Raw genomic sequence first — 22764 nt, 5'->3', positions numbered from 1 at the left:
GCTACTATTATTGTCGCGGCTGCTCCTCCTCCAACACCGCGTGCCCGCCTGGTGTGAGCCCAGGCTTTCGCCACTCCATCCTTCCATCCATCCACCCATCCCTCTATCCATCCATCCGGGGTCCAGAGGGTCCTACTGTGTGCGGGGCCCGGGGCTGGATACCGGGCACTTAAACCACAGTCCACCGGCTTCGAGAGCGCCTCCTTCCCTTCCTCCTGCCCCGGGTGGGTGCGGCTGCTGGTGGCGGATTTCTTCGCCGAAAGGTCCAGAAAGCCCAAGCCCAGAAGCCGGGCGAGAGGCACAGGCGGAGGCTGCCCGACTTGGGCTGCCCGGGAGCGCGCGTCTCAGAGGCCGCACGGGGTCCCCCCAAGTCTGGAGCTCAGGTGGCCCCGCCGCCCCCCTCCCAGGGCCCTCCCCTCTCCGGAGAGGGTCGAGTTTGGCTGTTGCGCGCGGGGAAGGAGGGGCTACGAGGGATTTGAAACTGCACACGCTGCGGAGTGGAGCTCGCATCTGTTCCCGCCGCCCGCGACCGGATTAAATTTCTGCAAATTCAAACTGAATGGGGCTTTCTTCTGCTGCCTTCCAGAGGGCGCCTGCAGCCCGCCGCGCGCGCCGGCTCTCGGGCGGGAGCGGCCACCCGGCGCGCAGCTAGGAACCAGCGAGGCAGACTCGCGTCCGTGCGGGCCAGCCGGCGGCGGCGAGGGCGGAGGCGGCCGAGGAGCCCCGGGCTCCGGGACCCGGCACCGGATCGCGCCCCTCGCCGCCCCAACGCCCCTCCACGGCCGGCGCGCTCCCCGCGCACCCGAGCAGGGAGACGGTCACTAGCCGCCCGGACGGGACTCGGGGCAGGGTCTCCGCAAGGAGCCTCAGTAGAAGAACTTCTTGGGGTGGGGGGCGGGTCCCCGGTACCCCGTGGCCCCGGCGGCCGCTATTGTCTGCGCGCGGCGCTCGGCGGCGGCCGGGGGCGCGGGAGCGGCGGGCCGGGCGGGGCCGGGCCCAAGGCAGCTGCGGCGGCGGCGGCGGCGGCGGGAGGAGCCCGGGGAGCCGGCCGAAGAGAAGCAGGAGCCGCGAGCGCGGGAGCCGGACCGGAGCGGCGCGATGCCGGCGGCGGCGGGGGACGGGCTCCTGGGCGAGCCGGCGGCGCCCGGGGGCGGCGGCGGCGCCGCCGAGGACGCGGCCAGGCCGGCGGCTGCCTGCGAAGGAAGTTTCCTGCCGGCCTGGGTGAGCGGCGTGCCCCGAGAGCGGCTCCGCGACTTCCAGCACCACAAGCGCGTGGGCAACTACCTCATCGGCAGCAGAAAGCTGGGCGAGGGCTCCTTCGCCAAGGTGCGCGAGGGACTGCACGTGCTGACCGGAGAGAAGGTGAGCTTCCCAGGGCGCTGGCCCCCGGATCCCCCCGCCCCTCCGCCCCGGGATGGGAGATCGGGGCGGGGACCCTACGGGAAACCCTGCGCTGCGAGTCTGGCTGCGGAGCCCCGGCCCAGCACCTCCCCGCTCCGCCTGCTTTTCCTCTCGGGTTGAACGCGGGGTCGAGCCAAGCGCGCGCGCCAGCTCTCGCAGACCAGGATACTGGCATTTCCCAGAGGAGCGATCTGGGGTCACTCTCCCTGGTTAGTGGGGTGGGGGCGACTGGTTTCCCCGCGAAGCCAGACGCCCGCAGCTTTTTTGCATCTCGAAGGGCGCCGCCTGGCGGGCACCAGCGCGGGGTTGGGGTGCAGTGGCGGAGGAAGGAGGGAACCTCTGCTCTCGGGCCGATAGGGGCGGCAAAATCAGTGGAGAAGCTGGACCCAGGACTGGAGTGCGTGGGCCCTGATGTTGACGGTGGGAGAGCCGATTAGCCAGCCCTTTGGGGCCAATTTAGAGCCTGATCCCCCTCGCGGGCTCTGGGGAGGAAGTAGGGAACGGCCGAGACGCCAGGGACATTCCCACCTGTGGGGTGCAGAGTTAGGGGACGTTTTACCTGGTCACAGGAGGGTTTTCACACGCCGCCCCTCCCACCATCCACCTTTCCCCCCGCTGCGTCCTGAATCGCCCCCACCGCACCCCCAGACATCCCACCCCCTCCTTCCCTCCTCACTCCCGCCGCTGGGGTGGGAGCTACTGGCACTGATACCCCCAGACTTCAGATGTTGGAAGATACCTTCTCATCTTCTAGAAGCAAGGGAAGCAAATGAAGACCTCCCCCCCGCCCGCCCCCAAGTCCCCCAGACACCTGAAGGGGCAGCCCCTCCAGACCTTGAAAAGTTAGCAGGGTGTGATCCCTTGTCAGGCAAGGCCCTGCTGGACCTCAGCTGTTCACTTAGGTCTGAGAAGAAACTCAACACAGGATGACTTACTTTTGAGATGCTGCGGCGCAAGCTAGCCTGACAGTTACCCTAAGTTTGGAGCCACTTCAGGCCGGAGCATCTCAGACTCAAACCACCCCCACCCCCCACCGCCCCAGCCACCCTCCCAACCCCCCACCCCAGGCTGGGGCTTGCTCAGCCCAGGTCGGGTGGGAAGCAGCCCCCTTTGGTGGCCCATTCAGAGAGAGAGACGCCAGCAGTTTGGGAAAGGCAGGGAGGTTCCGGGCTTCCCACCTGCCTAGCCACTCTCTGCCCTGGGATCCTCTGCCAGCCTGGGGGTCCCAGACACACTGCTGTGGGCCCTCTGACCCTAGGGGGAACTGCCCTGCCCTCTGACCCCCGGCTTCTCCTGCCTTTAATCTCTCTCGCCAGTTCTCTCCTGTGTGCTGGAGCTCCTGGCATGTGACTGCAGGTCTTCATCACCCTTGTCACTTGTTTCCTTCCTACAGTCTCTCAGGGTGGGATGCCCCTTTGTTTCGGGTAAATGGGGTTAGCAGTGAGTAGTTTTCAAAGTGCCTCTGGCTTGAATTTCCATGCACAAGGGGGAGTGTTCGGGAGAGGAACTCACTGAATGGAGGGGCTCTTTCAAGAAGGAAAAAACCCCTCCAAACCTCCTTCTAGTCCAAAGTGAGCGCCAGCGCCGTTTACTCCTGGGTTCGCAGTGGGCTGGGAACTTAACCCATCGCGTCTGGGCGAAGGCGGGGATGCCCGCGGATCCGGCTAGCTAATGACAGAGCGCTCACTTCCCCGTGCCTGGCACGGGTGGTAGAACTTTCTTTTCACTCGAAATGTAGATTAGTCAGTCTGGTTACGTCCGTTTCCTCTTTGAAACTTGGCAGAAAGAGACGGCAATGGCACCCCACTCCAGTACTCTTGCCTGGATAATCCCATGGATGGAGGAGCCTGGTGGGCTGCAGTCCATGGGGTCGCTAAGAGTCGGACACGACTGAGCGACTTCCCTTTCACTTTTCACTTTCATGCATTGGAGAAGGAAATGGCAACCCACTCCAGTATTCTTGCCTGGAGAATCCCAGGGACGGGGGAGCCTGGCAGGCTGCCGTCTATGGGGTCGCACACAGTCGGACACGACTGAAGCGACTTAGCAGCAGCAGCAGCAGAAAGAGACGAGGTGCTTTGCTCACAGCATAATGGGCAACGTTTAGGCGCGCGCGCGCGCTCCCCCTGTCCGGCCGCTCAGCTTGTTCGGGCTGCCTTCCTCTCTCCCATGGCTCGGTTCCTCGCCGCTGATCCCCCCCCCCCCCCCCCCCCCCCCGCCTAATATCAGGCTATGTGCTTTGGCTGAACTGCCTGGGGTTGCACTCTGAGCTCAGTCCCTAGCCGGGTGCTGCGGTTCTGGAGCTCAGGGCTGGGCCCCCAGGCACTCTGGAATGCGAGGAATTCCTGCCCGGATGGGGTCCAGTGAGGATTCCCCCGACCCTGCCCCCCCCCCCCCCCCCCGCCGCACCCCTTAGAGGCTCATGCCCGTTTATCTCATCTTGTCTTTTTCAAACGCTGCATCTCACTTCCTCTCCGCAAGAGGAGGACCAATTAATTGGACGTAAAATTATTGGGCTGGACTAACTGATTGAATCTAGTTAAGGAAGGTGGATCTTAGAGTGGTGGAGGAGACTGGGAGATATTTCTGATGAGTGCCCTACTTCAGTCGGTAGAATCAGGGGCTCCGGGACTGCAAGCCTCCTGAGAAGTCTGGATTTTAGTTCACTTAATGGCCAGCTTTAAAGAAACGATGGGTGTCATTCATAGCTTTTACGTCACAGATTCAATAATGCCTTGCGGCTGCTGCTGCTAAGTTGCTTCAGTCGTTTGCTACTCTGTGTGACCCCACAGACGGCAGCCCACCAGGCTCTGCTGTCCCTGGGATTCTCCAGGCAAGAACACTGGAGTGGGTTGCCGTTTCCTTCTCCAATGCATGAAAGTGAAAAGTGAAAGTGAAGTCGCTCAGTTGCGTCCAACTTAGGGACCCCATGGACTGCAGCCCACCAGGCCCCTCTGTCCATGGGATTTTCCAGGCAAGAGTACTGGAGTGGGGTGCCATTGCCTTCTCCTAATAATGCCTTAATGCTTAACTAGTAGATTTGGGGTTTTGGCAGATTGTAGAGGCTAAAATGTGTGTGTGTGTGTACGTGACTCTACCTTGTGTGTGTGTGTGTGTCTGTGTGTGTGCGCACGTGTAGATGCCACTACCCAGGAAGGACTGCTGAGCTGATGCCTCCCCAGCCCCACTCATGTGCTGTATCCTGTCTTATTAAGAACAAAACAAAGGTGAACTCAACCTCACACAATTTGTAGCCTTCCAGGTCTCTTTAAAAGGTGACCTATTAATAGAGATTTCACCCAGAGAGTGGTTACTCCTGAGAGCCAAGCCAGGGGACACCTGGAGGTGACAGGACCTGGAAGAAGGGAAATGAAATGTCCCCAGAGTGGGTGATGTGAGTGTCCCAGGAGGCCCTCTCCTCTCAATAATTCCCCCTTTGGGGAGGTGCATACTTTTTGGAGAAAGCTCTTCACTTTTCTCTTTTCCTTTCTTTTTGAGAGGACACGGACCACAGACCACACATGAAATCATAAATGCTGTACTAAGATGTGTGTGGGGGGGAATCGATGTATTCTCCCCTGCCCCTGCCCCCCACACCACCCCCAAAGTGCAAGGATCGAGGGCAATCTGTCCTGAGGAATCAGTTCAGGAAAAATCTGCAAAGGGGGCTGGAGAAAAGGAAGAAGAGGAGGCGCCCCACGACCGCAGTTGTAGTCTCAAACTGGGCATGTTGTTTTGGGTGATTTATGCCAAAATCCAGAGTATCACTGGTTTAGGGCACTTGGTGTGTGTTGCATTTTGACTTGTGCATGTTTCCAAAAAGCTTTGGGTGCCATCCTCCATGGCATGCTGGGAATTACTGTCTGAATCAGGTTGGAAAACGAGACACTTTTCCCTGACTTTCATTCAATTCTATCTTATCAAGAGGCACCTTTTCCCATCACTGCCTGCAGGACAGTATCCCCCTTCCCCCCCAACCCCCCACCGCCCTGGCTTTTCTTTCACATACCTCTTTCCAAAGTTGTTTGAGAGTCATTTGAATCTAGTTGGCCCTTTTACTGCTTGAAAAAAACCTACGGCTTTGGGCAGGGCCTCACTTTGTCCTCTAGGCGCTTTCAGCTGGTGCAGCCTGCCTTAATGTGGCTTTAAAAGTCAATAATTCACTAGATCATGTGAAACTCTTAACTGGCACATTCTCAGTCTTGTCTTTGACTAAGTTGATGATTAGACGAGGAAAAAAAATGATGATAGGATCAAACTTTGAAAAGGATTCTCAGTGGCTTTGAGACAAAGAGTGAAGTTGCTGTGCAGGAGTATGAAGTGATAACTTGTGAAGACCCAGAGGGAAGGTGTGCTCACAGCCTCTGATGCTGGTCCCCAATACCTGGGCAATGCAGACTCTCTGGCACTTGATAGGTTATTGTACTGAATTTTTCAGAAACATTTGTTTCTTTACCTATGGCTGCACTGGGCCGCTGTTGCTGCGCGGGCTCCTCTTTGTTGCGGCGCACGGACTTCTCATTGCAGTGGCTTCTCTCGTTGCAGAGCACGGGGTCGAGGGTGCACAGACTTCAGTAGTCACAGCACGTGAGTGCGGTGGTGATAACATGGGCTCTAGAGCATGGGCTCAGTAGTTATGCTTCACTGGCTCAGTTGCCTAGCGACTTGCAGGATCTTCCCGGACCAGGGATCAAACCCGGGTCCCCTGCATTGGCAGGTGGATCCTTAACCGCTGGACCAACAGGAAGGCCCAAGCTTATCACATTTAAAACATGAAGAAAGTATAGTTGGAGAGGCTGACAGGGATGAGCGTAGGTGCCTTCAGGTATAGAGCTGTTTTCACCGACAGGCAAAACTGCAGAAAGGGGAGAATAGTTATTGCTGCAATTACTTTTTTTGTGATTAAGTCTCTGTGAAGTTAGGTACGTAAAATGATTGGTTAGTTTTTTTTTTTTTAAGCCTATTAATCATTTTCATTGGAGCTATTTTGGGGCTAAAAATAAGGGTTGCCTGCTTCGTAAGTTGCCAATAATTATGCCCGAGCATGACAGCACCATGTCACGCCAGGTACCTGGAGTGAAGGAGTTACTAAAAATAGAATTTACTATGTTTTTCAGAGCAGGAAATATGACTAATTTTAGAGGTGGCCTTTTGGCAGTTCCGTTTTTAGCAAGTATTTCGGAGACAAACAGGTGCTAAATCCTGTAATTTTTTTTTAAGTGCTAGAAATCTAGGGGTAATAGCGCTGAGACACAAGAAATGCTTAGGGAACTGGATATTCCTATTAACCCTCAGCAGGGATTTCTTGGCAAGTGAGAGGCATCGGGCAGAAGGCACCTGCTCCAAGAGTCGCATGTGACAAGGCTGCGCCTATAATTTCGGAGATTGCATGCTGCAGTTCGCAGGCACAGTCTTTTCTGAACTTCCTGCCCTGCCTCATCTTTTTGAAGTCCCTGTGAATGATGGAAATTGGCACGTAGGGCTCGCTTCGTTGATCCTCAAGTCCCAAGGACTTCAAAGGGCGCTTTGAGTCAGCACAACCGTGCTGAACCGTGCCCATGAAGAGGAGCACAACCCGAAATTTTCTCTGCGGGTGTGTGGAGTCATTGCTACAGGCTGGGCTCAACTACAGCGGTGTGCACACTGGAGGCTGTTCCCGGGCCACGTGGCAGTCATCCACGTCCAGGGTTCTCCTCCCGGGAGGTGTGGAGAGTGGCCCCCATTGTCTGCCCTGAGAGGGAGCAGGCTGGGTGTCCCCTGTGAAAGGGTGGGCTGGGCACGAAGTATCATTTATCTTGGGCTATACACCCCATCTCGATTATTCATGATAAGCGAGCAACCTGTTTGCTCTCCTGGCTAATTGAAACCTATAGATAATCCCTGAGCCTTATTTTTAGCAAACTGGCGAAACCGCTTCCCCCACTCAGCCTGGGCCCTGGCTGCTTTCAAGTGCTGATCTGAATTGAATTTCACGTTCTCTGATGTAGTGCTGCTGGCTGGTAGGATGACCGGCAGGAGAGAGGTGAGCCACAGGGCCTGAATGGTACCCAAGGAGGTGGAGGCTTCTACAAAGGCAGAGAGAGCTGTTGCCCCTCCTTTTTCCTGAATGCCAGCTCAGCGGTAGAGTGCTTTGTGGCGTATCCAGGGTCTTCCATGCATTTTCTCATTAGATGCTTGAAGTGACCCTGAGCAAATAAAAACCACCTCTCTGGTATCCTTACCTGCGTTCACCAAGAGGAGGTTGCCTTGGGTGGATTTTTTCCTCTGACCTTCTCTTCTCTATTGTCAGGGTGTGCGCATGCTAAGTCGTTTGAGTCATGTCCCAACTCTTTGCGACACTGTAGACTGTAGCCCACCAGACTCCTCTGTCCATGGGATTCTCCAGGCATGAATACTGGGGTGGGTTGCCATGCCTCCCTCCAGGGGATCTTCCTGATCCAGGGATCTAACCCATGTCTCCTGTGTCTTCTGCTTTGGAAGCCCTAACAAATGACCAAAGGCAAGGGGAGTTTGGGGGAGAATGGATAGGTGTGTATATATGGCTGTGTCTCTGCTGTGCATCTGAAGCTATTATGACGTTGATAGCTTAGCTGGCTACTGTTGTTCAGTTGCTAAGTCATGTCCAGCATGACTTTCTCCTGGAGTTTGCTCAAACTCATGTCCGTTGAGTCGGTGATACCGTCCAATCATATCTTCCTCTGCCACCCCCGTCTCCTTTTGCAGTACAAAATAAGAAGTTTCTTTTAAAAAATGACCGCAAACTGGAGGACTTAAAACAACAAAATTTTATTTTCTTAGACTTCTGGAAGCCCAGAGTCCAAAATCAAGGTGTGGGTGAACCTCTGAAAGCTTTAGGGGAGCTTCTGGTGCTTGCCAACCACCCCTGGCATGTCTGTGCTTGGGCTGCAGCATCTCAGTGTCTGCCTCTGTCCTCGCAGGTCCTTCTGTCCCCTGTGAGTCTTCCCTGTCTCCAAATCTCCCTCTCCTTATAAGGACACCAGCCATGGGATTTAGAAAAGTAGTGAAAGTGTCAGTCGCTCGGTTGCATCCGACTCTTTGCAAGCCCCTGCCAGGCTCCTCTGTCCATGGGATTCTCCAGACAAGAATACTGGAGCGGATAGCCATCTCCTTCTCCAGGGCACCTTCTGGACCTAGGGGTTGAACCCAGGTCTTCGGCATTGCAGTTCAATTCAGTCACTCAGTTGTGTCCAACTCTTTGCGACCTCATGGACTGCATCACAGGCAGATTCTTTACTGTCTGAGCCACAAGGGAAGCCAGCTCAATTGGATTTAGGGTCGACCCTAAACTAGTAGGAGCTTGCCTTGATGGCATCTGCAAAGATCCCATTTCTCATAAGGCCATATTCACAGGTGCCAAGGGTGGGACCTATGCATCTCTCTGTGGGGCACAGTTCAACCCACAACAGCTTCTTAGATGATGAGGACTGGATTGTAGGTGACTTCTTGGGAAGCAGACCTCGGGAAGGAGGAGTGTGGTCTTGGGGTGTATGCTCAGTGTATATCAGCACCATCAGAGGAGGAGAGGCGAGGGGAGAAGTCAGGCAGCCTTGGACCCTGATGCAGTCCCAGCTGAAGTCCTCCACCCACGCCATGCTGTGCTCCAGGAGCTGAGACGTCCAAGCAGGGGGCTTTATGTCTTTATCTCTAGGGAGGGGTCCGGGTTGTGGGGAGGGGATGGGGGCTTTATACCCGTGGGCCCTGGACGATCATTGGCTGAGAGCGGCCCTGGAGAGGGGTGTGGCCTTGGACACCGGCCGAGGGCAGTTCCTGGGGCGAGCTGCAGCAGAGCTCAGCAGCTGCGGAGGAAGTTCTTGGCCCAGAAGGGGAAGCGGGGCAGCGGGGCCAGGTGTCCACGGCTTCCTGTGGGAGACGGGCCAGAGTTCAGGGTCTTGATCTGAATCCAGGCCGGTTCCAATAAGGGAGTGGGGGGGCCTCCCTGCCCCACCTTGCCCACCTAGTGTGGTGCTATCCACCCCCTGGAATGAGGGAACAGCCTCAGAGGCTAGTTCCCAACACTGCGCATCATCATGGGAATATTCTGGCATCATGTTTCTTTTCACTAGGATGCCCAGGACTCTCTGTTAGGTTTGTGGGTGCTTTTGAGATACAGTTCTATGTATTTTCCCTTGAGGATGTCATGGCCACAGAGTTGGGGTAACTTGTCGACCAGTGGGTCTAATCAAGAGACAGTGGGAGAGACCCTCCCTTTCAATCACTCTTGAGTAGTGGGAAACTGGATAGTTCTCTGAGTCCTGGTTTGGGACATTTGGGTGACAGAAGGGTTGCTAGGTGAGCGCCATCTCCTGACATCCTGTTACCACCTCCACTGAAATGGCTCTGCCCTCCCTAGCTGCTGCTGCTGCTAAGTCGCTCAGTCGTGTCTGACTCTTAGGGACCCCATGGACTGCAGCCCACCAGGCTCCTCCATCCATGGGATTTTCCAGGCAAGAGTACTGGAGTGGGGTGCCATTGCCTTCTCTGCCCTCCTTAGCTATGCGGTTTCTACTTACTGAATCCTTTTTGGTTTTTAATCACTTGTGTGTGTGTATGTTTTAAGGGTCATTTGGTTAAAGTCTGGAATGGGTGATACAGACACGTGGTCGTAAATGGAAAGGTCTCCAGAGGGGGTGCAGTGAGAGGTAGTTCTACCTCCACCTAGGTGCCTTGGTGTGTGTTGGGTTCCTCTCCCCAGAGGCAACCCCGCTTCTGGCTTCCTGTGTCTCCTTCCACACATACTCCATCTGCATCCAAGTGTGCATACATTTGATATTCTGTACGCATACATTTGTAAATGGATAGATACAGGAACCGATATTTTTACACCATACATGCTGTTCAGTGTCTTGCTTTTTTCACTTAGCAATATGTCTTGAACATCCTTTCCCCTAAAGAATTGTCTTATTCTTTTTAATTACATGCTTTTAGTACATGCTGTTGTTCGGTTGCTAAGTCATGCTACTACATGCTATTTATTACATGCTATTACATGCTTTTGTACATGCTTTTAGTACATGCTTTTGGTACATGCTGTTGTTTGGTTGCTAAGTCATGTCCGATTTTTTTCAGCCCCATGGACAATAGCCTGCCAGGCTCCTCTGTCCATGGGTTTTTCCAGGCAAGAATACTGGAGTGGGTAGCCATTTCCTTCCCCAGGGGATCTTCCCAGATCAGGGATCAAAACTGCATCTCCTGCATTGGCAGAAGGACTCTTTACCTCTGTGCCACTGTGGACGCCCATTCAGTACATGGAGGTACCATATCTATTTAGCCATTCCTTAATGAGTAAGTCAATGGACGTTAGTTAAAGAATTAAGCACAATTAAAGAATGGGCATTTAGGTTGCATACCATTTTTTTGTTACAGTGAATCCCCTATATATGAATTGAGTTCTGTTCTGAGAGCACATTCTGAGAGTAAGTCCACTTTGTTAGGAAATCCAACAGTTAGCCTAGGTACCCAACTAATGCAGTCAGTTATATAGTACTGTGCTGTAATACGTTCATAATACTTTTCACACAAAGAATACATAAAAACAAACACAAAAGTAAAGAAAGCCTTTTTAGTCTTACAGTACAGTACCTTGAAAAGTATAGCACAGTACAACAGCTGACGTGCAGGGGTTGGCGTTGAGTGAACAGGCAAGAAGTGTTACTGACTAGAGGTGGGAGATGGTAGAGCTGAAGGATCGTTAGCAATAGGAGACAAAGGGCAAGCTACAGTGTCACTCCTGTTGATGGCAGAGGCTCTGAGCTTGAAATAAAGATACTGAGCGACTGGACTCTATACAGTGCTGTGCAGTGAAGTACACAAAAGCACAACCATCTGTAGAGAATGCACGCACGTGACAATGTACGCCAGACACGTGAACTTACTTGCAGCGTTGGACACGTGCTTGTCCAGTTGCATCTTTGAAAGTTCACAGCTTGAAGGTTCGTATGTAGGGGACTTGCTGTATCCCCAAATTGTGCTGTAGTACATATCCGTGCCTATGTATCATCTTGTAAATGTTCAAGTATATCTGAGGTTTAAATTCCTAGTTCTAGGTGAAAGGGTATGTCTGATTTTTTTTTTTTTTTTTTTTGGCCACACTGTGTGGCTTTCAGGATTTTAGTTCCCTGAACAGGAATCAAACCCTGGCCCTGGTAATGACAATGCCAACTGAGTCCTAACCACTGGACTGCCAGGGAATTCCCAAGGATATGATGTTTAAACTGTTGATGAGTCTCGCCAAATCGCCTGCCAAGGAAGTTGTCCTAGTTTATACTCTCATCAACCTGGTGTGGGGATATCTTTCCAGATTTTTATCAGTATAAGATACTGTCAGACTTGTTGATCTTGGCCAATCTAGTTGGTTAAACTTAATATCTTGTGTTACATGTAGGCTATCATGTTTGTGAGTTGAACGTATTTCATATGTCCAACAACAATTTGCACTTCATTTCTGTTCATTGTTCGTGACCATTCACCATTTTCCCTTGGGTTGTTGGTCTTTCTCTTCCTGATTTATAAGCACTTCTATGTATTAAGGCAATCAGTCCTCCTTCATGTATTTTGAATCCTCTTTTTGATGTATTTTGAAGCCTGACCCATCTTGCTTGCTCCCTGTTTCCTCTTGGTCTTTGTTTCTTGGTAGTTCTCACAGAGGTTAGTTCCCTGGATTCCATTAACTAGCAAGGGACCATAGAGGAGCTTTGAGGTTCTGTTCAGTTCAGTTCAGTCACTCAGTCTTTGCAACCCCATGCACTGCAGCACGCCAGGCCTCCCTGTCCATCGCCAACTCCTGGAGCTTACTCAAACTCATGTCCATTGAGTCGGTGATGCCATCCAACCACCTCATCCTCTGTCATCCCCTTCTCCTCCTGTTTTCAATCTTTAAAGTTCTGTGGATCCCTATAAATTGTATATGTATATGTATATTTCTGGGATGAGGATCCATAACTTCATCAGATTCTAAAAGGAATTATTTACCCCCAAAATGTTAAGAGCTACTGCTTTGTTGCTCCTCCCTGTCAGCAGTGCTGTCTGAATGGAGGTTTGTGTGTTGGGATGAGGATTTGGGTCACTGTGGTGTGTTAGCACCTGTGCTAATTGAGTTTGAGTTGAGGATTACACTTGGGTGAGGCAGGTGTACGGTTGAGACTATGACCTTGGCTCGGCATGCCTGATTTCTTCCTTCCTGCCCCTGCCATGCCTGGATCCCAGGGAAAGGATGTGATGGAGTGTAGACGGATCTTTGGGAGAGCTTGACTCTTGCTCGGGCAACTCTGAATTGTGTCCTGTTATTTCTTCCTGGCAAAGAGGATGGATAGAGTGTGTGGTGAGTGGATGAGAAGAAAGAAAAAGAGGGAGCATTGGGAGAAGTGAAACCCTCTTAAGGAGCAAAAGCTGTTGTTTAACTTGGACATAAAATGCACTGAGCCAGGTGTAAGCACAGGTGTAAAAATACGCCTGGGGCCCTTTGGGGCTGTTTTGTCCACCCAAGAAGCCCTTTGAGGGCTGGTCCCGGTAGAGTGAACAACCAGGCCTGTTTGGGATCCTGGGGGTCAGCATGGGCTCGCTCTGATGACCTTCTGTATTGTCCCTGTCCCCTGTTGCTCTCTGCTCCCCACCTTGCTCTGTCTTTCCTCAAAGTGCGTCCCATCACCTGTGTAAGTTTGCTAGAGCCGCTGTGACTAAGTACTGCACGCTAGGTGGTTAAATAGCAGACTTATTGCCACACGGCTCTGGAGGCCAGAGCCCAGGTCAGGGCTGGGTCTGCTCCAGGCCCCTCTCCCTGGTCTGTGGATGGCTGTCTTCCCGCTGTGTCCTTTCACGTCATTGCCCTCTGTGTGTGTCTTCTGCATTTCCCCTTTCTACGAGGATGTCAGTCGTATTGGATCAGGGTCCGTCCTGATAACCTCACGTGATGACCTCTGGCAAGATCATTGTTAAGGTCACGTTCTCAGGTCCTGGGGGTTAGCCTGAATGTGTCCCCTCAGAGTTCATAGGTTAAAACCTCATCCCTGAGGTGATGGTATTAGGAGGTGGGGCCTTTGGGAGGTGATTAGTCATGAAAGCAGAGCCCTCGTGGGTGGGATTCGTGGTCTTAAAGAGGAGACCCCAGTAGCATGGGGAACTCAGCTCAGTGCCCTATGATGACCTAGATGGGTGAGATGGGAGGCCCAGGAGGAAGGGATATATGTATACAGATAGCTGGTTTGCCTCGTTGTACAGCAGAAACTAACAGAACGCTGTAAAGCAGTTATACTCCAAACACACATATTTAAAAAGAAAAAAAGAGACCCCAGAAAGCTCTTGCCATTTCTGCCACGTGAAGACACAGTAAGTAGATGTCAGTCGATGAACCAGGGAGAGAACTCTGACCAGACACCAAATCTAAGCCTGGATCTTGGACTTCCCAGCCTTCAGAATTGGGAGAAATAAATTTCTGCTATTTATAAGCCATCTAGCCTCTGGTACGTGTTGTAGCAGCCTGAACAGACTAAGACAAGACTTCCACTGATGAATTGGGGGCAGACTCCTTCCAACTTATAGCATCACCCGACCCCGTGGTATATATTTATGGGTTCATGTGTTTATTATTTGTCTCCCCTCTAGACTGGAAGCCCCAAGAGGAAGGGAGAACTGCTGTATGCCTGGTGGCTAGAATAGTACCTGGTAGAGAAAGGATGCTCAGTGAATGTTTTCTGAATGGATTGAAGGATGCTTTGATCTCCCCAGGACATGGGGGCAACCTTCTGGATGACAATGATGTTCTAGTTGGCCGGGAATGGTTTGAAAGCCCTGTCTGTCTCACTCGCTTGCCTTTCCTGGTTGTGCCTATGTGAGCGGTGGGTAGATGGGACAGGTGGTCCAGCTAGCGCCCTTTGGGAAACATTCCAGACCCAGAACAGCTGTGCCTTCTTCGGAGACTCATTAAGGAAGCCACCTAGGCATTAGAGGGACCTACCAGAGGCAGAAAAATATTCTGCAGTGTCATAGGAATGTTAAAGGACCCTCAGCTCTTTGCTGAGAAAATGTACCGACACCACAACAGATGGACGACGCTGCTATTTGCAAACATACATTTCTTTGGATGTCTCCCATGGAGATATATGGAGCTTTGGATTCTGTCTCTTTGACTACACATTTTTTTTTTTTTAATAAGTTTATCAGTCTCTTAGCCAGCTTGCTGCCAAAACATTTAGCAAACCTGTTTACTTCTCTTGCCTGTTCTCTGAGCCATTTGATTTGTTCTCATCCCTTTCCTTGAGTTTTTCTGTCATTTTTAAAAAAATGAAATATAGTTGATTTACAATGTTGTGTTAATTTTTGCTGTACAACAGAATGTTTGGCATATATATGTATATGATTCCCTGGTAGTGCAGATGGTAAAGCGTCTGCCTGCAGTGCTGGAGACCCAGGTTTGATCTCTGGGTTGAGAAGATCCCCTGGCGAAGGAAATGGCACCCCACTCTAGTATTCTTGCCTGGAAAATCCCATGGATGGAGGAACCTGACAGACTACGGTCCATGGGGTCGCAAAGAGTTGGATATGACTGAGCGACTTCACTTTCACTTTTCACTTTCATATATATATATATATATATATATACTTTTCATATATATGCGTTCTTTTTTATCGTCTTTTAAATTATGGTTTATCATAGGGTATTGAAGATAGTTCCCTGTGCTGTACAGTAGGACCTTGTTGTTTATCCATTCTCTATATAAAAGATACATATATATCCATTCTGTATATATCCATTTTTACATCTGCTGGCCCCGACCTCCCGCTCCATCCCTCCCCTAACCCCCCCTGCCCCTTGGCAGCCACTGGTCTGTTCTCTGTATCTGTGATTCTGTGTCTGTTTCATGGATTGGTTCATTTGTGTTGTAGTTTAGACTTGGCATATCACATATCATATGTAAATACTCCCCATATACATGATATCATATATCATATATAAATACTCCCCATATACATGATATCACATATCATATATAAATATTCCCCATGTACATGATATCACATATCATATATAAATACTCCCCATATACATGATAGCACATATAATATATAAATACTCCCCATATACATGATATCACATATCATATATAAATATTCCCCATGTACATGATATCACATATCATATATAAATATTCCCCATGTACATGATATCACATATCATATATAAATATTCCCCATATACATGATAGCACATATAATACATAAACATTCCCCATATACATGATATCACATGGTGGTATGATAATCTCTGTTTGTTTCAATGTTGCTGCAGATGGCATCGTTTCATTACTTTTTTATGGCTGAGTAGTATTCCATTGTACATATATCACATCTCACATGTATATATATTTTTGGGGGGTAGTACCTTGTGGCTTGTGAGGTCTTAGTTCCTCGACCAGGGACTGAGCCTGGGGCTGTGGCAGTGAAAGGGCCCGAGTCCTGGCCCCTGGCCCCCCCGAGTCCTGGCCCCTGGCCCCCCCGAGTCCTGGCCCCTGGCCCCCCCGAGTCCTGGCCCCTGGCCCCCCCGAGTCCTGGCCCCTGGCCCCCCCGAGTCCTGGCCCCTGGCCCCCCCGAGTCCTGGCCCCTGGCCCCCCCGGGGGCTCCTGTGCCGCATGTTTATTCCTTCATCTGTTGCTGCACGTTTAGCTTGTTGCCATGTTTCGGTTATCGTGAATAGCGCTTCTGTGAGCAAGAGGGTGCATGCATCTTTTTGAATTATAGTTTTGTCTATATGCCCAGGAGTGGGATCGCTGGATCCTGGGGTAGCTCTGTTTTTAGTTTTTTAAGGAACCTCTGCATTGTTCTCCATAGTAGCTGCCCTAATTCACATTCCCACCGACAGTGTTGGAGGGTTCCCCTGTCTCCACACTCTCTCCACCATTTGTTGTTTGCAGACTTTTTAACGATGGCCTCTCCGGTATGAGGTGACACCTCATTGTGGTTCTGATTTGCATTTCTCTAATAATTGGCCATGTTGTAGCTCTGCCATTTTAATCTCCTACAGAGTTTCTGTCATCTTACATCCAGTCTCACGGCTTTCTGGTAAGGTGTTCGGCTCAGACATTCTTCTTCCAGGAAGCCCCTCTCTTCGTCGTGACTTACTCTTCGCCAGAGCTCTGTGCAAGCGCACGGCGAGGGTGAACAGCGGTGACAGATGCTCTCCGGGCATGGAGCATGGTGCTGAGAGTCAGAGGAAGTGGAAGATGAAGCTACCCACGAGGAGGCTTGCTACCTCTGTTCCAGATGATGGGATACCGTTTAGAATCCCAGTGATTCTTTATCAACCTGGAACAAAGCAGGATTTTGTGTCCTTCTGAATCACCAAAAGTCTACAGGAAAGGATTGAGTGCTTGCTCTGCTTTGACCACAAGGATGTATCTAATACTGATAACGATAGTAATCATTAACATTTATGGATCGCATACCGTCTGCTAGGCAACGCCCTAGATGCTTTGCTGCAGAATAGAATTTATCCCTTATAATGGCCTTCTGTAGTAGGCACTTGTGTCCCGATTTTGCAGCCTTAGGTTGACCAGCTGTCCGGGGTGCCCAAGGGCCTTCAAAGTCTTGCATTTTGAGAACCTCCTTAGGAAATGGCAAAACGAAGAAATCTCATCAGCGTTTGTAATGCTGCTAAGGGTATTCAAATAAAAGTATTTTAAAAATATTTACTTACTTGACTGCATTGGATCTTAGTTGTGGCATAAGGGATGTTCGCTGCAGCTTCTCTGTAGCTGTGGAATGGGGGCTCCAGAGCTTGGGGCTCAGTAGTATCGGCACGTGGGCTTGGTGGCTCTGCCATATGTGGGGTGTTAGTTCCCTGACCAGGGATTGAATTCATGTCCGCTGCACTGGAAGGTGAATTCTTAACCACTGGACCATCAGGGAACTCCCCTCAAATAAAAGTTTTAAAGAGCAGTGAATCAGGTCATGAACCAGCCATGAATGAAACCAAACCTAAAGCCCTGGGGTTAACTGGACTGCTTGTTGTGGATGATGACCTCCATGTGTGGTCCTGGGTAGTGAGAGGGCTTTTTCCACCCCTAGGAAGGGGACAACAGAGGGTGAGATGGTTGGATGGCATCACTGACTCGATGGATGTGAGTTTGAGCAAGCTTTGGGAGTTGGTGATGGACAGGGAAGCCTGGCGTGCTGCAGTCCAGGTGGTCGCAAAGAGTTGGACTTGACTAAGTGACTGAACTGAACTGACAGCTCCAATATGCTAGGCTCACAGTGCACTCCAAGTCTCCTGAGTGTGGGTAGAGGTCCTGGTCTGCCATCTTTTACAAGTTCACTGTGCGATGAAGAGCTTGAGCCTGGTGTGTGTGTTTAGTTCAGTTCACTTCAGTCACTCAGTCGTGTCAGACTCTTTGGGACCCCATGAATCACAGCACGCCAGGCCTCCCTGTCCATCACCACCTCCCGGAGTTCACTCAAACTCATGTCCATCGAGTCAGTGATGCCATCCAGCCATCTCATCTTCTGTCGTCCCCTTCTCCTCCTGCCCCCAATCCCTCCCAGCATCAGGGTCTTTTCCAATGAGTCAACTCTTCGCATGAGGTGGCCAAAGTATTGGAGTTTCAGCTTCAGCATCAGTCCTTCCAATGACACCCAAAGGACTGATCTCCTTTAGGATGGACTGGTTGGATCTCCTTGCAGTCCAAGGGACTCTCAAGAGTCTTCTCCAACACCACAGTTCAAAAGCATCAATTCTTTGGCGCTCAGCTTTCTTCACAGTCCAACTCTCACATCCATACGTGACCACTGGAAAAACCACAGCCTTGACTAGATGGACCTCTGTTGGCAAAGTAATGTCTCTGCTTTTGAATATGCTATCTAGGTTGGTCATAACTTTCCTTTCAAGGAGTAAGTGTCTTTTAATTTCATGGCTGCAATCACCATCTACCGTGATTTTGGAGCCCCCCAAAATAAAGTCTGACATTGTTTCCACAGTACGTGTGTACATTAAAAAAAAATCGTAATACTAAACTAAATATCAACACGCATAACTTTTTGGCAGCAGACTTTCTTAATGAATGAAGTGATGAGGACTGGTACCCACTTTGAGTAGCTCTGGTTACCGTTCAGTCTTAATTTTAGTACCTTTCCTTTGTACTGGAGGCAGAAAATTCTGTATGAGGATTTTGAATTAAATGGTGAAGCTGCAAGTACATATCTTAGGTGGCTCACTGAACATTCGCTAATAGCCTCCTTGTTAGATTCACCCCTCTTCAAGAATGAGCACAGATTATTTATTGAAAACAAAGAAAATACCCAGTGCCTTGGCCTTGCTTACTATGCAGATGGGTGGAGCTAGACTAACTTTTCTAAGCTCTTGGTCTGTCCTCATCTGGACTGAGAAGGGACGTCGGAGGCAAATGGAAGGAGGAAGTCCCGAGAGAAAATGCAGGTTTAGGGAAAGTGGCTGTAAAGTCCGGGATCCGAATATTCTAGCACGTTATCTGAGCCCTACTTTAGTGAAACCAAATGGCTACAGATGAGTGTTACCACTCACGTAATCTGGTCTTTCATTGGAATTACTGCAGCTCTGAAGTAGCAGTCAAGCTTTTAAAGTGCATTCTTTATTCCTGGTTAAAAATTTAATTAGAGAAACTAGTCGATGACTCAGTTCTCAGTTGAACATTTACACTTACAATACCAATAAAAAACTTGAAAACACTTCTTCAGGTTTGTAAAGTGTCAGTCCCACAGGATGACATTTTATTCCATTAAAAACTAACATTTGTGAGCGGCAGTTGTAATTTCAAGGCCAATTTGACATAATGAAACTTGAATTTCCCTTTGGAGGGAAGGTGCTTTGTGGCTACGGCACTCCTACCCAATTTGTTACCCTGAGATGCCTTTTCCCAGATCAAGAATGAGCTTTTTATCATAGAAGCCGTTAAACTAAAGTGCCTGAGAGCTCGTAGCGTAACAGATAGTTTCTTTCCAATAATCAGACTTAGAATAATGTTCTACAGATTCCAACAGGGTATATTTATTTAAAATATATCTCTAAATCATCTAATATAAGTCTGTTTTCCTATGATTAACTGTAAATATCTCTAAAATAATTTTTTAAAGTACTTTGGACTAAGTAGCTCATGTTTTAGAATTCTTTAAGCTAGTCTAGTCACAGGTGCATTCTAGACTATTTTTTCAGTTAATCAAAATAAACCCAAGGCTAATATTTGTTAACTGCCATGGATTGATATTTTGTTCTTGCGTTGCCACTTATTTGCTACCACATTTGACTAAACATGTTTCATTATATACCCTACTTCTGTTTTAGATACCTTAAAAATTATCATTTTTAAATCTGATTATTTAAATATGATCCCCATCCCCAGTTCCTTGTGGAAAATAAACAGAAACACAAAGAAGAAAGTAAAAGTCATCTGTAATCATACTACCCAGCAATAATCACGGGTTTAGGTGTTTGGGCTGGTTACATGTGATAGAGATGTAAACATATACACACATGCATATGTGTGTGTATGTATACATTAAAAAGTGTGTTTTGATAATTAGTAAGGTTTATCATAATTTATGTATTTGATTGAAAGTGTGTTTCCTCTTTTATTAACTACTGTTAATGATTTATCCCCAGGATCCTCCTGTTTGTCTTATTGATTTGCACAAACTTTTTACATATTAAAGATAATAGCTTTTTTTTATCTGTTATGCTGCAGATGTTTTCTCCCAATTGGCATTTGGCTTTTGATTCACTTTATGACTATTTTTTTCGGGAGAGGAGTACAGAAAAATTTTATATTTTGTCTAGTTAAGCCACTTAGTCTTTTTTTTTCAGTTTTTCTCTTATTTTTTTATGCTAAAGTAAACTAGAGGGTTTGTTGTTGGTTTTACCTTATAAATTATCAGTGAGGCTTGCCAATGTTTCATTGTTGTCTGCAGAAAAATCTTTGTGTTGGATAGGGATTTTTGACTGAATTTTCTGACCTGTTGCATGACAATGGGGTCATGTATTAAAGCTCAGGCTTACAGACTGAAAGCCTTGGGTTCCTATGGCTTTTCTGGTGCTATCTAGTATCTGCATGATCTTGTGCAAGGTGTTTAAATACTCTAAATTACAATTTTTGTGTCTGTAAACTGATGATAATATCTCATGAGAATTCAATGGAAATTTGATTAAATATATATGTGTGTATATAAAATGCATACCAATTATATAATATACATACATGTGTATCTTGTGTATATGTGGTGGGCTCTCCTGGTGACTCAGCTGTAAAGAATCTGTCTGCAGTGCAGGAGACACAAATTCAATGAGACCCAGGTTCAGTCCCTGGGTCAGGTAGATCTCTTGGAGGAGGAAATGGCAACCCACTCCAGTATTCTTGCCTGGGAAATCCTATGGACAGAGGAGCTTGGCAGGCTATAGTCCACGGGGTCACAAAAGAGTCAGACATGACTTAGCAATTCTACAACAACAACGAGGATATATGTGTAAAGCACACAGCGTGAAAATGTATTCAATACGTTAGTGAAAAAAAGGCAGTTGGTAATTTTCTTCTGTTAGATTTTCACATTTATATTCAACCCTTCTGTTAATTAGGCTCTTTCAGAAAACTAGAAATGGACACCCACTCAGTTCATCATGGAAGATGGAGTTTAAGGATAAAGGGAAGGTGAGGAAGAAAGACTTGGGCTGCATCTCTCATCTCTGCTGCCTACACCTCCCTGAGGATCGGAAGGACTGCAGCACCGCTTTGGGGCCCAATGTCTGCATTCCAAACATTCTGCTTTCCTCCTCTGCCTCTACCTGGCGCTTCCTAGGTTCCCAGGGAATATTCCTCTATCTACCACCTTCCTCTCTCTCTGCCTTGTGGCTTCTCTGCCTCCTGGTTTTCCTTTCTGCTCTAAGTATTATTTGGTTCTTTGACATGTCTTGAATTGGTGACATAGTGCTTGGAAGTTCTGACCGTTGAATCCATACTGCCTTGACCTTCTTGTCACCTTTCTGGCACTGAGCATTCTTGAAAAGTTGAAGAAAGACTCAATGTATAGGTGATTTCCCCATGACTTACCAGATTGGTATGGATTAGAAAAATGTATCAGGCCACTTCATGCTCCATGCTTTTGATTTGGTAGCTAGCTCTTTCCTCAACACTCAGTAGAATATTTTTCTTCCTTTAGGGATTCTGATTTCTTCTACATGAATGGTTTTGGAGATACGGACCTATATTTGTTAGCTGTCCCTTTGCCAGGAGTTCCCATTATTTCCGTTGTGATCTAAGATCTCTTGAGAGTCGAGGATTGCACTGAGAATTTCTTACTGGATTATTATTGCTAAAATGTCTTTCCAGTTCCTATAGTGCCCCCCCAGACTTATCCTCCGTTCTTCAAAGGCAACTTTATTCATCTACTTTTTCAGCTGCATTTGGCTCCCAGTCGTTCTGTGATGTGAGAATAGAATATTGATTGTTTCCTGTTGCCTGTGGGACAGTAATGTTTCTTGAATTACAGCTAATTTTGGAGTTTAAAGTACTAAATGTCAACTTTTGAAGATACTCTAAGATCTCTTTGTTAAAGGGAAGGTTATTCAAGGCCGAGGGGAAGGGAAAGGAAGATAAAGAAGGGAAAAAAGAGAAAACAGCTGATGGCTTCTTCTCCCTCTTCTGAGTCATTCCCTCCACACTCATGGAAAACTCTTTCCATTTTCATAATGTTCTTGTTAAAGATTTATCTCTTCATCTGAAGCCATTTGCTAGGTGTACTGTGAGGTCAGAACGCTCATGGCTGGAGAAATTTCCCGGTTGTGAGTGAGTTCTTAAAGAGAGCATTACCTTGACTCGGCCGTTGCAGATGATCACGTATTTTTTTCGTTCAAACATTTATTGATTTCTTTCATTATGCAGAGCCGCTGGCAACTTGTATGGGCTTTTGTACAAATTAGAAAAAGCATGAATGTCTAGACAGACTGGTTAGAAAAAGATGTTGCCCTGGGCAGACTGTTTAGAAAGAGGAGTCTCCCCTGGTAGACCAGTTGGAAAAAGGCGCCCCCTTTGAGTGGCTACAGCTCCCGCCTCGAGGGCACACGGGTGGGCAAGCCAAGTGGGGTCTGGGTTTCTGTCCCAAATGGCCCCTCCAGTGAGCATCTTTGTGTGTGTGTGTGTGTCTAAGGCACCAAATGCACTGTGAGTAGACCCAAGAACCAGATCTGCCCTCAGGAAAATTGGGTTCTAGGATCAGAACTGAACCATGAACACAAATACAGAACTTATGGTATTACAGTGAAAATGTTTCCACAGACTTTACTGTATAGCACAGGGAAGTATGTTCAGCATCCTGTGATAAACATACTGGAAAAGA

At 48.9% G+C, this 22764-nt stretch overlaps 1 protein-coding gene across 2 annotated transcripts in view; it reads left to right on the top strand.

The window, feature by feature from the left end:
- Nucleotides 1-470: 470 nt before the first annotated feature.
- HUNK (hormonally up-regulated Neu-associated kinase) overlaps nucleotides 471-22764 on the top strand; it is a 134179-nt gene continuing 111885 nt past the window's right edge. For both annotated transcript variants that reach the window (XR_006055609.2, XM_004003742.6), the window contains exon 1: nucleotides 471-1362. Coding sequence is in view for 1 of the 2 variants with exons in the window: in XM_004003742.6 (XP_004003791.4) it covers nucleotides 1099-1362 (264 nt within the window). In the remaining variant the exon portion in view is untranslated. The remainder of the gene's footprint in view (nucleotides 1363-22764) is intronic.

The sequence above is a fragment of the Ovis aries genome, chromosome 1 (genome assembly GCF_016772045.2).
Source record: "Ovis aries strain OAR_USU_Benz2616 breed Rambouillet chromosome 1, ARS-UI_Ramb_v3.0, whole genome shotgun sequence".
Lineage (NCBI taxonomy): Eukaryota > Metazoa > Chordata > Mammalia > Artiodactyla > Bovidae > Ovis > Ovis aries.
The sequence above is the reverse complement of the archived record's forward strand: the minus strand, read 5'-3'. Positions and strand labels throughout refer to the sequence as shown.